General features: G+C 34.7%; 1 protein-coding gene across 4 annotated transcripts in view; it reads right to left on the bottom strand.

Annotated features, from left to right (window-relative positions):
• LOC148945269 (uncharacterized) overlaps positions 1 to 16,862 on the bottom strand; it is a 120,578-nt gene extending 103,716 nt beyond the window's left edge. For all 4 annotated transcript variants that reach the window (XM_089099570.1, XM_089099571.1, XM_089099567.1 and 1 more), the window contains exon 1: positions 16,742 to 16,862. In XM_089099570.1, coding sequence (XP_088955696.1) covers positions 16,742 to 16,773 — 32 coding nt within the window. In that variant the 5' untranslated portion in view covers positions 16,774 to 16,862. The remainder of the gene's footprint in view (positions 1 to 16,741) is intronic.

Raw genomic sequence — 16,862 nt, forward strand, 5'->3', positions numbered from 1 at the left:
GCCCTCCAATCAATTTCGACTAGCCTATTAAAAAGGGCACTAGCCCTTTCAATTTCCAATTGAATGTGCCTTTTTTAAAGTTTCTACGACCTTTTCTAAAAAAAACTTTATATGCCCCCAGGGCATAGCTTAAAACCTTAGTCCTTAGGGCTCTGGGGGGAGTGTCATCCTCAAAGACCTAATTTCCAGAACTTTCATTTATGTTGAACAAAGTGGCTATTTCAAAATTTTGATTGGATGTGTTTCGGGAACTGGTTATCTTGAGAAGGGGGCTAGTTGCCCTCCAAGCACTTTTGATTATTAAAAATGGAACTAGCCCTTTTAGTCTCCAACCGAATGACCCCTTTTTGAAGTCTCTACGAAAATGATTTCTATTAAAACCTTATATGCCCCCAGGGTATAACTTACAACCCTTGTCCTGAGGGGTTTGGAAGGTTTGTCATCCTCAAAATCATAATTTTCAGGACTTTCAACTACGTTGAAAAAACCGTCTTTCTCTAGACTTTAATTTGATAGTTTTGTGGTAATGGTGGTTTTTTGAGAGGAGTTAATTGCTGTCAATCCTCTTTTGAACATGAAGAAGGGGACTAACTTTTTCAATTTTCAGCGAAATGAGCCACGTTTGCAGTTTTTACGACCAAACTTTATATTAAAACCATATATGCCCCCAGGGCAAAACTCACAACCCTTGTCCTGAGGGCTCTGAGGGGGTTATCATCCTATAAGACCTAATTTCCAGAACTTTTAACTAGCTTCACAAAATTGCTATCTCAGAATTTTGATTGGATGTGCAACCCTTGCCGTGAGGGCGGTGGGGTGGGGATGTCATCCTTAAAGACCTAATTTCCAAAAACTTCAACTACGTTGAACAAAATATCTATCTAAAAACTTTGATTGTATGTGTTTGGGGAAAAGGTGGGCGTGAGGGGGGGGGGGTAGTTGCCCTCCGATCCCTTTCGGCTATTAAAAAGGGCACTAGCCCTTTGAATTTTCAATCGAATGCACCGTTTTTCAAGTTTCTACGACAACACTTTCAATAAAGACCTTATATGCCCCCAGGGTACAACTTATAACCCTTGCCCTGAGGGCTCTGATGGGATTATCGTCCTCAAAGACCTAATTTCTAGAACTTTCAACTATGTTGAAAAAATGGCTATCTCAAAATTTTGATTGAATGTGTTTGGATAATTCTGGGTGTGGAAGGGGAGTTAGTTGCCTTCAAATCACTTTTGACTATTAAAAAGGGCACTAGCCATTTCAATTTCCAATCGAATGAGCCCCTTTTGAAGCTTCTACGGCAACGCTTTCTATGAAAACTTTATATGCCCCTAGGGCATAATTTATAACCCTTGCCCTGACAAAGACCTATTTTCAACAATTTCCAACTTCGTGAACAAACGGACTGTCGCCAAATTTTGATTAAATTCGTTTGGAAAAAAGGTGTGCGTGAGAGGGGAGTTAGCTGACCTCTCATCACTCTTGGTTATTGAAACGGGTAATAACCCTTTGGGTTTTCTGTCAAGTGATTCTTTTTTGAAATCTTTACGACAACAGTAGAATGGCCCCTATTGATCCCATTGCCCACCCCTGCTGCCACCTACAACTTTTTTACATAATTTATGCATGTTTTTATGGTTTTTGTCAGTGAGAATGGAAAAACAGGAATTTTCTCACTTGAAAAAACATGAATTTTCTCACATTGATGGTTGTTTTCTAGGATGGTTATGTGTGTTGGTCAATTTATTTGATGTTTTTTATGGATGTCAACAGCAATTCATGTCTGTTTTATGGTTCGTTGTCAGTGAGAATGGAAAAACAGGAACTTTCTCACATTTATGGATGTCAACAGCAATTCATGTCTGTTTTATGATTCATTGTCAGTGAGAATGTACATGCTCAACACGAATGTTATGAGATTGTTTGGCTAACCTAACCTGAGAAATTGATTTACATAATCGGCGGGGAAATTATTGATTCACGAAGGGGGAATTAAGAAACATTATGGTTTCTTTGATCTTTAGGCTAACCTAACCTGAGAACTTGATTTACATAATCGGCGGGGAAATTATTGATTCACGAAGGTGGAATTAAGAAACATTATGGTTTCTTTGATCTTTAGGCGAACCTAACCTGAGAAATTGATTTACATAGTCGGTGGGGGAGAATGTATTGATTCACGAAAGGGGGAATTAAGAAACAAACATGGCTTCTTTGATCTTTAGGCGAACCTAACCTGAGAAATTGATTTACATAATTGCTAGGGGAATGTATTGATTCATGAAAGGGGGAATTAAGAAACATTAAGGCTTCTTTAATCTTAGGTCTGAGGGATAAACGTTCTTTAGGTCAGAGAGAAAAATTAATATTCTATTTTTAAATAGGGCTTCATTGATCTTTAGTGTCAGGAATTATAAATGACATAACTTGTTATCTTGGAATTATGCGTGAGTCTAAAGAGATAGAAATTCTATTTTTAAATACGTCTTCAATGAGCTTTAAGTCGGAGAGATAAATTGATATTCTAACGAAACCTTAATAGTGTAGTTAGGAACATTTATGAGATGAAGAAATTAACGTAGGAAAGGGTTTCCTAGAAATTTGAAATGTGTCAGCACAGGGATGCCAAAAAACAAAAGGAAGACACAGAAAGTACTTAAAGGGAATTATTTGGGCGAAACCGTTTTAGACTGGTTATGGAATTATTTCGGCGAAACAGTTAGAGACATTTTAAAAGATGATTTAAAAGATGATTTTAGAAGAGGTTTTGAGTGTTGTCGTTATAATACACAAGTTCCATTTGAACAGTGTTGTGAGGTCCCCTACCACAACCCCAAAGGGTTCCGATCCCCCCACCCCAACCCCGAAGGAACCCACCGGTGCTCAAAGGGACTCCAGGTTCCCCAAGGGCCCCCCGCCCCCCAAAGGCTCCTGAGCCCCCATTTTAATACTTTTTTAAGGCTTTATTATATCTTTTCAGAACAAATTATTATTTTAGGGAATTATTTCGGCGAAACTGTTAGAGACATTTTAAAAGATGATTTTTGAAGATATTTTAGAAGAGGATTTGAGGGTGAAACTCTGAGGTCGTTATAATACACAAGTTCCATTTGAACAGTGTCGTGAGGTCCTCTACCCAAACCCAAAAGGGTTCGGATCCCCCCACCCCAACCCCCAACGACGCGCCCCGGCCTCCAAGGTCCCCCCAAGCTCCCAAAGGACCACCCGGCCCTCAAGCGTCCCACAGACCCTCAAAGGCTCTCCCCGAGCCCCGTCTTTCGTTGATGTGTATTGTCTGAAACTTATGATTTGGGATATGTAAATTACTATTTCGGACTTTTCTGAGCTAGATTTCTTAGTCTTTCGTTGGTGTGTGTTGTCTGAAACCTATGATTTGGGATGGATGGATTGCAATTTTTGACTTTTCTGAGCTGGATTTCTTAGCCGTTCATAGGTGAGTGCTGTCAGAAAATTATGATTTGGGATGTGTAGTTTGCAAGTTGGACTTTTCAGAGATATGATTCTTAGTCTCTCATAGGCGTTTGTTGTCTTAAACTTCTAGTTTGGGATGAATAGTTTGCTATTTTCAGGCTTTTCTGAGCTAAGGATTCCTAGTATTTCGTAGGTGAATTTTGTCTGAAACTTATGATTTGGGATATGTAAATTACTATTTCAGGCTTTTCTAAGCTAGATTTCTTAGTCTTTCGTTGGTGTGTGCTGTCTGAAACCTATGATTTGGGATGGGTGGATTGCTATTTTTGACTTTTCTGAGCTAGGTTTCTTAGCCTTTCATAGGTGTGTGTTGTCAGAAAATTATGATTTGGGATGTTTAGTTTGCTATTTCAGGCTTTTCTGAGCTAAGGTTTCCTAGTATTTCGTAGGTGAATGTTGTCTGAAACCAATAGTTTGGGATGAGTAGTTTGCTATTTCAGGCTTTTCATAGCCAGATTTCTTAGTATTTCGTAGGTGTGTGTTGTCTGAAACCTATGATTTGGTTTGTGTGGATTGCTATTTTTTGACTTTTCTGAGCTGTATTTCATAACCTTTCGTAGGGATGTGTTGACTGAAACCTATGATTTGGAATGAGTGGTGTGCTTTTTGGACTTTTCAGAGCTGGATTTTTTATCCGTTCATAGGTGGGTGTTGTCTGAAACCTATGATTTGGGATGGTTAATTTGCTATTTTTGACTTTTCTGAGCTAGGTTTCTTAGCCTTTCATAGGTGTGTGTTGTCAGAAAATTATGATTTGGGATGTTTAGTTTGCTATTTCAGGCTTTTCTGAGCTAAGGTTTCCTAGTATTTCGTTGGTAAATGTTGTCTGAAACCAATAGTTTGGGATGAGTAGTTTGCTATTTCAGGCTTTTATGAACTAGGTTTCTTAGCCTTTCGTAGGTGTGTGTTGACTGAAACTTATGATTTGGGATATCTAATTTGCTATTTCAGACTATTCATAACCAGATTTCTTAGTCTTTCGTAGTTGTGTGGTGTCTGAAACCTATGATTTGGGAATATGTGGTTTTCTATTTTTTTACTTTTCTGAGCTGGATTTCTTAGCCTTTCGTAGGCATGTGTTGACTAAAACCTACGATTTGGGTGGTTTATATGCTATTTTTGACTTTTCTGAGCTAGATCTCTTAGAGTTTCATAGGTGTGAGCTTTAAGAAAATTTTGATTTAGGAGGTGTAGTTTGCTTTTTGGACTTTTCAGAGCTAGGATTCTTTGTCACTCATAGGTGTTTGTTGTCTGAAACTTCGAGTTTGGGATGAGTAGTTGGCTATTTCAGTCTTTTCTGAGCTAAGGTTTCTTAGTATTTCGTAGGTGAATGTTGTCTGAAACTTATGATTTGGGATATGTAAATTACTATTTCGGGCTTTTCTGAGTTGGATTTCTTAGTCTTTCATAGGTGTGTGGTGTCTGAAATCTATGATTTGGGAATGAGTGGTTTGCTTTTTGGACTTTTATTAGCTGGATTTATGAGCCTTTCCTAGGTGTGTGTTGACTGAAACCTATGATTTTGGATTTCTAGTTTGCTATTTTGACTTTTCTGAGCTAGGTTTCTTAGCCTTTCATAGGTAAGTGTTGTCAGAAAATTATGATTTGGGATATGTAGTTTGCTATTTCAGGCTTTTCTTAGCTAAGGTTTCCTAGTATTTCTTAGGTGAATGCTGTCTGAAACCAATAGTTTGGGATGAGTAGTTTGCTATTTTTGACCTTTCTGAGCTAGGTTTCTTAGTCTTTCGTTGGTGTGTGTTGACTGAAACCTATGATTTGGGATATGTAGTTTGCTATTATATAGACTTTTCTGAGCTGGATTTATTAGCCTTTCATAGTTGTGTGTTGACTGAAACCTATGATTGGGATGAGTGGTTGGCTATTTTTGTCTTTTCTGAGCTAGATTTCTTAGCCTTTCATAGGTATGTGTTGTCAGAAAATTAAGATTTGGGATGTGTAGTTTGCTATTTGGACTTTTCAGAGCTATGATTCTTAGTCCATCATAGGTGTTTGCTGTCTGAAAATTCTAGTTTCGGATGAGTAATTTGCTATTTCAGGCTTTTCTGAGCTAAGGTTTCTTAGTCTTTCATAGGTGAATGTTGTCTGAAACCTATGATTTGGGATATGTTAATTACTATTTCGGGCTTTTCTAAGCTAGATTTCTTAGTCTTTCATTGGTGTGTGTTGTCTGAAACCTATGATTTGGGATGGGTGGATGGCTACTTTTGACTTTTCTGAGCTCGATTTCATATCCTTTCATAGGTGTTTGTTGTCTGAAACATATAGTTTGGGATGACTAGTTTGCTATTTTTGACTTTTCTGAGCTAGGTTTCTTAGCCGTTCATAGGTGAGTGTTGTCTGAAACCTATGATTTGGGAATATGTAAATTACTATTTCGGGCTTTTCTGAGTTGGATTTCTTAGTCTTTCATAGGTATGTGTTGTCTGAAACCTATGATTTGGGATGTGTGGGTTGCTATTTTTTTACTTTTCCGAGCTGGATTTCTTAGCCGTTCATAGGTGAGTGCTGTCTGAAACTAATGATTTGGGATGGTTAATTTGCTATTTTCAGATTTTATTAGCTTGGTTTCTTAGCCTTCCATAGGTGTGTATTGTCAGAAAATTGTGATTTGGGATGCGTAGTTTGCTATTTGGGGTTTTCAGAGCTAGGATTCTTAGTCCATCATAGGTGTTTGATGTCTGAAACCAATAGTTTGGGATGAGTAGTTTGCTATTTCTGGCTTTTCGGAGCTAGTTTTCTAAGCCTTTCATTAGTGTATTCTTTCAGAAAATTATGATTTGGGTTAATTAAATTACAAATTCGGGCCTTTCTGAGTTGGGCACTTCTAAATTTTTCCGTAGAAGATAGGAAAAGTTTACTATGATTATGATTATTTTCCATGAAGATAAAAAGTTTCACTTTAATTCTAAATTTTCTTAAATTCAATTCCGACCTTTCTCAAAGAGATGAAAAAAATTAAAGTTCTGTTCCAAATATTTTCCCGGAAGAAGAAAAGTTCAACTTCGATTCTGAATTTTCTCAATGAAAATGAAATAAGTTATTGATCAAATATATTTTCCCAAACTAATATAAAAATTTCCACTTCAGTTCAGATTTTTTTCTCAAATAGATGAATAAATTTAAAGTTCTGTTCCAAATTTTTCATAGAAGATAGGAAAAGTTATACTTTGAACGTGAATATTCGAGTTCTATTCTGAATTTTACCAAAGAACACAATTCAATTCTAATTTCCCCAATAAAAAATTTAAAGTTCAATTCTGAATTTTTTGGTGGAAGATAGAAAAAGTAATACCATACGTGTGAATATTTTCTCGGAAGATAAAAAGTTCTAGTTCAATTTAAAATTTTCTCAACGAAGTGAAGAAGAATTCAAGTTCTCTTCTGAATTTTACCAAAGAACACAATTCAATTCTAATTTCACAGAGAAAATAAAAATCATCCATTTCAGTTCCTTATTTCACAAGGTCATAAATAAATTTAAAGTTCAGTTCTAAATTTTTCGGTGGAAGATAGAAAAAGTAATACCGTACTTGTGAAATATTTTCATGGAAGATAAAAAGTTCTAGTTTAATTTAAAATTTTCTAAACGAAGTGAATGAAAGTTCAAGTTATCTTCTGAATTTTCTCAATAAAAAAGAAATTAGTCATTGATCATTTCTATTTTTCCAAATAATATAAAAATTTTCCACTTTAGTTCAGATCTGACTCGAAGAGATGAAAAATTTAAAATTCTGTTCCAAATTTTTCACTGAAGATAAAAAAGTTCAAGTTCTCTTCGGAATTTTACCAAAGAACACAATTCAATTCTAATTTCTCCAGAGAAAATAAAAATCTTCCACTTCAGTTCTTTATTTCACAAAGACATAAAGAAATTTAAAGGCTAGGCTAGGCTAGGTTAGGCTAGGTTAGCCGACAGACGCGCGCTGACTTCGCCAAACCTCCCCAAAACAAACTTAACCTAACCTAGATTAAACAAAACTAACCAAATCAAACACCTAACTTTTTTCCTGTCTCTCACCTAACCTAAGCTAACCTAAGTGACGCGTACGTAGGCTAACCTAACCTAATCTAACCTAACTTAATCTAGTCTAACCTAACCTAACCATACTCGCCGGAAAAGGTTAGGTTAACTTATCATGAGCACTTATGATAAGTTAACCTAACCTAACCTAACTTAAACATGTGGAAATGTTTCTATTTATTTATTAATATTTATTTATACCTAACCTAACCTATTGTTTTGAAGGTTAGATGAACGAGTTTGAACAATTGTCTAAAATAATAGAACGAGTCACTCATTTTCTAATTTAAAAGTTTGATTGGTAAATCCACAAGACAAAGGAGCTAAAAATGAACTTAAAATTATAAAATAAATTTAAACTTTTAATCCCTTTTTGAAAAAAAAAACAGAACTGAAGTGGAGTCTTTATTTTATTGGAAAAATTAGAAGAGAACTTCTAATTTTTTTTTTCTTTGAGGAATTAAGAACTGAAGTGGAAGCTTTTTTCATTTGCATTGGTAAAACTAAGAATTGAGCTAACTTTTTTCACTTCTTTAAGAAAATTCAGAAATGAACTTGAACATTTTGTACTTCTTCGAGAAAACTCAGAATTAAAGTGGTGCTCCTTATCTTCATGTCGAATATTCAAATAAATGTACAACTTTTTCTATCTTCTATGAAAAATTTGGAACAGAACTTTAAATTTTTCATCTCTTTGCAAAAAATCGGTAGTGAACTTAAGAAAATTAGAATTAAAGTGAAACTTTATCTTCACTGGAAAATAAACACAATCATAGTATAACTTTTCCTATCTTCTACAGAAAAATTTAGAACTGAACTTTAAATTTTTTATGTCTTTGAGAAATTAAGAACTGAAGTAGAAGGTTTTTTCATTTTCATTTGTAAAATTCAGAATTGAGTTAACTTTTTTCTCTTCTTTAAGAAAATTTAGAAGAGAACTTGAGCAATTTGCACTTCTTCGAGAAAACTCAGAATTAAAGTGGAGTTCTATATCTTCATGTTCGATATTCACAATCAATGTATAACTTTTTCTATCTTCTATGAAAAATTTTGAACAGAACTTTAAATTTTTCCTCTCTTTGAGAAAAATCAGAACTGAATTTAAGAAAAATTATAAATAAAGTGAAACTTTTGATCTTCATGGAAAACAATCGCAGTCATAGTAATACTTTTTCTATCTTCCATCTGAAAATTTAGAATAAAACTTTAAGTTTCTTTATTTCTTTAGTGAACTTAAAACTGAAGTGTAAGATTTTTATTTTCTATGGAGAAATTATAATTGAAGTTTGTTCTTTGGTAAAGTTCAGAAGAGAACTTGAACTTTTCTTCACTTCGGTGAGAAAATTTTAAGTTGAACTGGAACTTTTTATCTTCCGGGAAAATATTCTCAAGTATGGTATTACTTTTTCTATCTTCCACCGAAAAATTTAGAATTGAACTTTAAATTTCTTTATGTCTTTTGTGAAATAAAGAACTGAAGTGGAAGATTTTTATTTTCTCTGTAGAAATTAGAATTGAATTGTCTTCTTTGGTAAAATTCAGTAGAGAACTTGAACTTTTCTTCACTTCATTGAGAAAATTTTAAATTGAACTAGAACTTTTTATCTACCGTGAAAATAATCACAAGTATGGTATTAATTTTTCTATCTCCCACCGAAAAATTTAGAATTGAACTTTAAATTTCTTTATGTATTTGTGAAATAAAGAACTGAAGTGGAAGATTTTTGTTTTCTCTGGAGAAATTAGAATTGAAGTGTGTTCTTTGGTAAAGTTCAGAAGGGAACTTGAACTTTCCTTGACTTCGTTGAGAAAATTTAAAATTGAACTAGAACTTTTTATCTTCCGTGAAAATATTCACAAGTATGGTATTACTTTTTCTATCTTCCACCGAAAAATTAGAATTGAACTTTAAATTTCTTTATGTCTTTGTGAAATAAAGAACTGAAGTGTAATATTTTAGTTTTCTCTGGAGAAATTAGAATTGAAGTGTTCTTTGGTAAAGTTCAGAAGAGAACTTGAACTTTTCTTCACTTCTTTGAGAAAATTTTAAATTGAACTAGAACTTTTTATCTTTCGGGAAAATATTCACACGTATGGTATTACTTTTTCTATCTTTTACCAAAAAATTCTGAATTGAACTTTAAATTTCTTTATGTCTTTGTGAAATAAAGAACTGAAGTGGAAGATTTTTATTTTCTTTGGAGAAATTAGAATTGAATTGTGTTCTTTGGTAAAATTCCGAAGAGAACTTGAACTTTTTTATCTTCAGTGAAAATTTGGAACAGTATTTTAAATTTTTCATCTCTTCGAGTCAGATCTGAACTAAAGTGGAAAATTTTTATATTATTCGGAAAAATAGAAATGATCAATGACTAATTTCTTTTTCATTGAGAAAATTCAGAAGAGAACTTGAACTTTCCTTCACTTCGTTAAGAAAATTTCAAATTAAACTAGAACTTCTTATCTTCCATGGAAATATTTTACAAGTATGGTATTACTTTTTCTAACGTCCACCGAAAAATTTAGAACTGAACTTTAAATTTCTTTATGACTTTGTGAAATAAGGAACTGAAATGGAAGATTTTTATTTTCTCTGTGAAATTAGAATTGACTTGTGTTCTTTGGTAAAATTCAGAAGAGAACTTGAATTCTTCTTCACTTCACTTGAATTTTCTATGATATGATTGGAGTCATTTTTTCACATGAACTTTAGTCGTATCGAAATGACAATAAGGCAAATTCTAAGGATCTTCATTCTCAATTTTTAAAAGATTCACATGTCTCTGAAATCTCATTTGAAATTACTTTCCATCAACAAAATAAACGGGATTTGAGCTTCGTCCTTTTCATTTTTTGAAGCTATTGAACAAAACAAGCAAGTTTTTTTAAACGAAAGCCCTCTTCTCAACACCTCGCTCGTTACACTTGAGTTTTTTAGTGCTTAAAACATCCTGTTCGCAGAGCCAAGTTACAGCAATTTTGCAGAGTCAAGTTAGGGACCGCCTTCTAAACCCATTTGTATTCATCAAAAGATAACCGCCCCATTTTTGTACAGTAAGATCTCTTCTGGATAGCTGATTTTCGGTTTTCAGACCGTCGAGCCTTAAAAAATTAGGACAAAAAGTAATATATGCAATAAGAAGGGAGGTATAACCCCGCAGCACAGGTTGGGGAATGTGCATGCCCAAAATAGGGCCTGAAAATAAGATTTTTTTTAATTTATTTTTTTAATCAGACTGAAACTCATATCTGCAAGTCCTTTGTCCGTGGACACCTCAATGCACTATAAATGTAGAAGAAAATATTGATTCGTCCGAAAACGGGGCTCAAACAAGGGTCATTTTATCCGAACAGCTTGAAACTTACTGAAATCTTTGGGTCAAAGGGGCCCTAGGATATAAAAAAATTAGGTTGGTACGGGTTCCAGAAAAACGGGTACAATTTTTGTATCAACCGGCTTGGAACTAATATCCGTAATTCCATAAGCCTAGATGATCCCAATGCACAAAATAAAAACTGGAAAGTATTGGTTCGCCAAAAAAATGGGGCCCAAAAAAGGCCAATTTTCTTCTGAACGGTTTGAAAACTGCGCCGATAAGTTCCTGGGTCAAGGAGGCCTTAATGTGGGAAAAAATTAGGTTTGGTGAAGCCCCCCCCCCCCCAAAAAAAAGTGATACCAAAATCTTTATTTTCCAATTAGCTTGAAACTTTCAGAGATTGTTCCTTGGGTCAAGAGTATCTCAAATTTTTTGATGGGAAAAATTTGAAAATTTTTTGAAAAAAGCGATGGATTAGGGCAGTCTGGGGTCTGAAGAAAGGTTGAGCATTTTTTTTTTCTCTTATTCGTTTGAAACTGATATCCATAAGCCCAAGAGGCTAGGGCATCCAAATATACAATGCAAAATTTACAGTCATATATCGGAAAATGGAAGCTTAAAGTCATTTTAATGAAATAATTAATAGAGGCCAAGTGGCCATGTCTGCAATTTTTAGAAATCCGACGATAATGGGAATTAAAAGCCTAAAAATGCATAAAAGAATATTTAATACAAAAATTTTACCAGTAATAGAATATGGAGCAGAGATTTGGGGCGGAGAAGCGGCACAGAAGTTGGAGTCCCACCAGCTCCAGGATTATAAAAAGACTGTTTGGGTTACAACAGACAACTCATTAACAGATTCTGAAAGTTTATATGGGCCTGTTTTCGCTAAAGCTATATTGGTCTATTTTGATGCTTAGATCTTGGTTGAAGATCATTAGGTCTAATGAAGATAGACTAGTAAGAACAGCTTATTGTCAGATGTTGAATTATGGTTCGAAAAGGTCGTGGCCATCCCAAATTAGGTCATCAAACAGTTCGTGGTAGCGAACTGTAAGTGAGGAGCGACCCGGCTCAATAGTAACCAAATTATAAAAAACGGAATTTTGATACCAATAGATACATTAAAAGAATCATATTTTAATTCTTATTTCAAATATCTAAATTTCATGAAGTTTAATCTTACTTATCAAAAGTTATACGTCAGAAAAAAATTGGCTTATTTTCGAATAAAGCGGGAAAGACCCCGTAAGAGTTATAGAACATTGATGAAACTTACAACAACAGGTTTAGCGTATCAGAGAACACAACAGTAGATGTTTTCAAGCTCCTATCTACAAAAATGTGGAATTTTGTATTTTTTGCCAGAAGAAAGATCACCGATGCGTGTTTATTTGTTTTTTTGTTGTTTTTTTTGTTTTTTTCCCAGGTGTGATCGTATCGACTCAATGGTCCTAGAATATCGTGGGAGGGCTCATTGGAACGAAAATTAAAAGTTCTAGTGCCCTTTTTAAGTGACCAAAAAAAATGGAGGGCAACTAGGCCCTCTCCCAAGCTCATTTTTTTCCCAAAGTCACCCGATCAAAATTTTGAGCAAGTCACCCATTTTGTTCAGCATAGTCGAAAATATGATAAAAATGTCTTTTAGGATGACTTAATCCCCCAAAGTCCCAGGGGGGAGGGCTGAAAGTTATGAACTTTACTCAATGTTAACATATAGTATTGGTTATTGGGAAGTATACAGACGTTTTCAGGGGGATTTTTTCTGGTAGGTGAAGGAGGGGTGGGTCGGGGGCTATATGGGAGGATCTTTCCATGAAGGAAGTTTTCATGGAGGAAGGGGAATTGCTATGAAGGGGGCGCCGGATTTCCCAGCATTATTAAAGAAAAAGATCAGAAATTAAATAAAAAAAACAAGTTTTTCAACTGATCAACTGATTGTGATTAAGAGGTTATTTTTAAAGAATTGGAAAAAAAATTCGTACTTTAGCTTAAAGAGCAGGGGATTGACTAGGGGGCAAACCCCTTAATATATGTGTTAAAACTTTATCAATGTAGAACTTCGTTAAGTAAGTTAATTTGTAAGTTACGTATATTTATTACTAATAAAAAAGTTCGTAAATAAAATTAAACAAGTTTCGAGAAAGCCATTTAACCAAATAAAAGTACAATTATTATGCAAATTTTGTTTTAATTATTCATGTACGGTGAGCCAAAATCAAAAACTGCTTTAATTCAAAAACGTTCAAAAATTAAATAAAAAAAAACAAGTTTTTTTAACTGAAAGTAAGGAACAACGTTAAAACTTAAATCGAACAGAAATTATTCCGTATATGAAGGGGGCTGTCCCCTCCTCAACGCCTCGCTCTTGACGCTAAAGTTTGACTTTCTCACAACTCTATTTTTTTTAAACAATGAAAAACTTTAGCGGAAAGAGCGTGGCTTTGAGGCGGGGACAGCCCCCTTCATATGCGGAATAATTTCTGTTCGTTTTAAGTCTTAATATCGCTCCTTACTTTCAGTTTAAAAAACTTGTTTTTTTTAATTTAATTATTAGAAAGAGTGGGAATGCCTTACTTATGGAATGATGGTCTTGGTTCCCGTGATCTACCAATAAATTTAGTAAGCCAGGTACGATTTATCTTAGAGGGTCAAGAAATTCAGATTTGGCAAGGGCTGGTCTTAAATTCTGCTACATTGAATCATTATAATCAGGTTAAACCTAGTTTTGGAGAGGAAATTTACTTTAAATTTAATTTACCGGCTATGATTTTATGTCGATGGATTCAGCTTAGGGCGAATTGCCTTCCAATCCAGAGACATACGTACATAGAGAAGGGGTTAGAAAGAAGGACAAGTTTTTACAATTAATTATTATTAATTATATGGAATTACGTTTATTTTCTCGATAAATTACCATAAGGTATTTTTTGCTATGTATCATGTTAATGTGTGTTTCGTAATTTGTTCTATTGTGATTTCTTTATTTTTCATAAGTTTTTGTGTGTAGACCTATCTCTTAGGCTTTGGAAATAGACGATCTGTCTATCTATCTATAGAAAGTCAAACTTAAAACGCATAGAAACTCTTGATGCACACATTATTAGAACTCGTTTTTTTTAAGTTTCACCTGCAATTGGCACGGGTCACTTCTTACTTACATAGGTTTACTACGAATTGTTTGATAAGAAGATCAGTATCCTAGGTATTATAGTATGGTACTACTTAACAAGGGTTGATCCATACTGTCTGGATCTGAAAGCAAACAGAGATAACACAGCTTTCCAAAGAATATACTGTCTATGTAAAAATGAGACAAGATGTTATGAATAAATAATTTTATTAGGGAGGAGAAGATAATAACAAGAGCTAAGATGATTCTTAGGACGGAACAAACCTGCAGAGAAACCTCTTTATGTACCATTTTGAAGAAATTCTTCAGTTTTGAAATTGGACATTTCTTCCTTCTTACATTTCCGGCCTCAAAAACACAATAGATATTAGATAGAGAGTGTAAGAATAAACTGAGGCCAAAATGAGAAAAATATGTAAGAACAGGAAGGTAAGCCTTAGGACTAAAAATAGGAGACTAGAAACCACGGTAAGGATAGTCGTTAAGTGTGATTCTGAAACGTGGGTGATTTGAAAAGCTGTTTCAAGGATACCTAAAGGATAGGATAGGCTCTGATTTACCGTACGTAAACAAAATAAAAGTCTCAAGGGAGGGAGTAAATGATGAATCTTTAATAGAATAGGGTGAACTGGAGGAGGAGCGTAAGCGGATATGTTGGCCTCAGGTAATATATTGGATGTTTTCAAGAGGGATTGTTTCAAGGATACCTTTAAGCTCTGATTTACGTAAACAAAATAAAAGTCTCAAGGGAGGGAGTAAATGATCAATCTTTAACAGAATAGGGTGAACTGGAGGAGGAGCGTAAGCAGATATGTTGGCCTCAGGTGGCTTAGTGCTGCGATAAGTTGCTAGCAGTAGTAGTAGGTACATAACAGAAAAAGAAATTTGAGTCCATAAAACGACTAATCAACTCATCTGTAGAATCACATACAACCGTCTTCTGTCAGTAGGTGGTCTTTACACATAATTAAACCTAGCTATGAAAATTAAGCAACTTCTTCTGACTCACAATATAAACCTAGAGACTATGTAAACATTTTAATGTTATAATGTCATCATCAGCACAAAAAACCATATGGAATTTTCACATTTAGATATATGCGACGTGAAGGCCACATAATCTAAATACATACGGTACATGACAATTATAAAAGAACATGGGCACATGATGATCGTGCATGGGGGCGAAAGTGGCTGCACCTGAATTTGTTCTGTGGGCCAGAAGAAGAACTATACTTGTTGACAAATGCCACATTTATCATATGCGTCGTGAAATTATCAAGCAGTTCATGGTAACAAACAGTAAGAAAAGAGCAACATGTGCCAATATAGAATTTTATTTAAGTGCCTTTTCGTGGCTGAATTTTCTAACTTTTTGTGAAAGGCCCTTGAGTTAATATTTGGACTAAGCGTGCAATATAGACGCTAATTCCCACACAGCGTAGGTTTCAAGGTCCTATCTACAAAAATCCAAAATTTTATATTTTACCAAAAAAGATTGGTAATGGATACGAATTTATTAAATAAAAAAAAATCATGGATATCAAATCAAACCAGTGGTCGCAGAGAATTAAGAATTCGATGCCAATCCGTACCGAATCAATAATCCTAGTGTTCAAAATTTGAACCTCCTTTTCCCGTTTGAAGTACCAAGCGAGACATAAAAAACGAACAGATGTTAAATTCAATTTTTTTTCAGATGAAAATAAAGAGTGACTCTAAAATTGAAAACTAAAAGAAATAGTTCCATACATTAGGGAGCTTGCGACCTCTCACCCCCCCCCCCGTTCTGTAAGCCAGAGCGTGATCGTCTGGGTCTTAGGGACTATCTTAGGGACAAGTCTGGGTCTTAGGGACTATCAGAGAATTTTTTGGGGCATGGAGTTCAATAACACGGAAATAACAGTGAAATGCCAATCTTTTGGCCAGAGTGTTTTGATTTTTACTAGATTGGAAGATATTTAGGAAATTATCTTAGAAAAAAAATTCCTTTCAGGTATAATCTGTTAAAAGGGGAAAACTGCGCCCGTTTTTGAACAATGAAATTAGTGTTAGCAAAACTCACTTAGGATCCATAATAGGGATACAATTCTGACTGACTTTGACTATGATCCGAGTACAAAACGATCTTTTGTTTTGGTTGCCCTAGGTCGAGGACATCAACGATACATCAACGGCCATCAACAAGCCACTTCTTCAGAATAGTGACTAGTGACTTGATGAGAAATTCAAAAAGATTTGGGTTTAACAGAATAAAGCTAAAATTAGCTCTTGGGTTGATTTTTTCAAGTTCCCGCCAATTGAATTCACCTTTGACATACGGGCGAAGGCTTGAGGAACCACCTTGCCGGGCCCACGATCTAGAAGAAGCAAACTAAGCCAAAAATAATTTGCTTAAGGCATATCAGGAATAGGGGCAGCAAGGTGTGGGGACTATAAAACAACTTTATCGGGCCCTAATTTAAGGCTGTCATGCCGGACAGTTTCATTGGCCTAAAGCAACTGTAATGCAGCTTTTCAGTAAGTTCTTCTCCGTTACTATTACCGAGATGAGTTGGACCCTTTTGAAAACAAAATTCTAGCTACGCCATAGGAGCTAGATATTAGAAAGAATTAGAGGAGGAGTTCAATTACAATGATGAAAAAAGAAGTGAAGTATTTGGACATTCCAAATTTGGTAACTGGATATTCATATTTAGGTTCGTTTCCAAAAATATTTTTGTTTTTAAGACGTTTGTTGAGAGTAAAGTAACTCACACAAGAGAAGAGATTGAAAAGCCAATGGTCATTTCCGGTGTTAATCCTTACAGCTGGACTTCTATATTCGTTGTAAACAAAACTCAACTAAACTGAACTTCTAAAGATAAAACATATTTTC

Source organism: Artemia sp. Qi Xiang Cuo, chromosome 13 (genome assembly GCF_049724085.1).
Source record: "Artemia sp. Qi Xiang Cuo chromosome 13, ASM4972408v1, whole genome shotgun sequence".
Classification (NCBI taxonomy): domain Eukaryota; kingdom Metazoa; phylum Arthropoda; class Branchiopoda; order Anostraca; family Artemiidae; genus Artemia; species Artemia sp. Qi Xiang Cuo.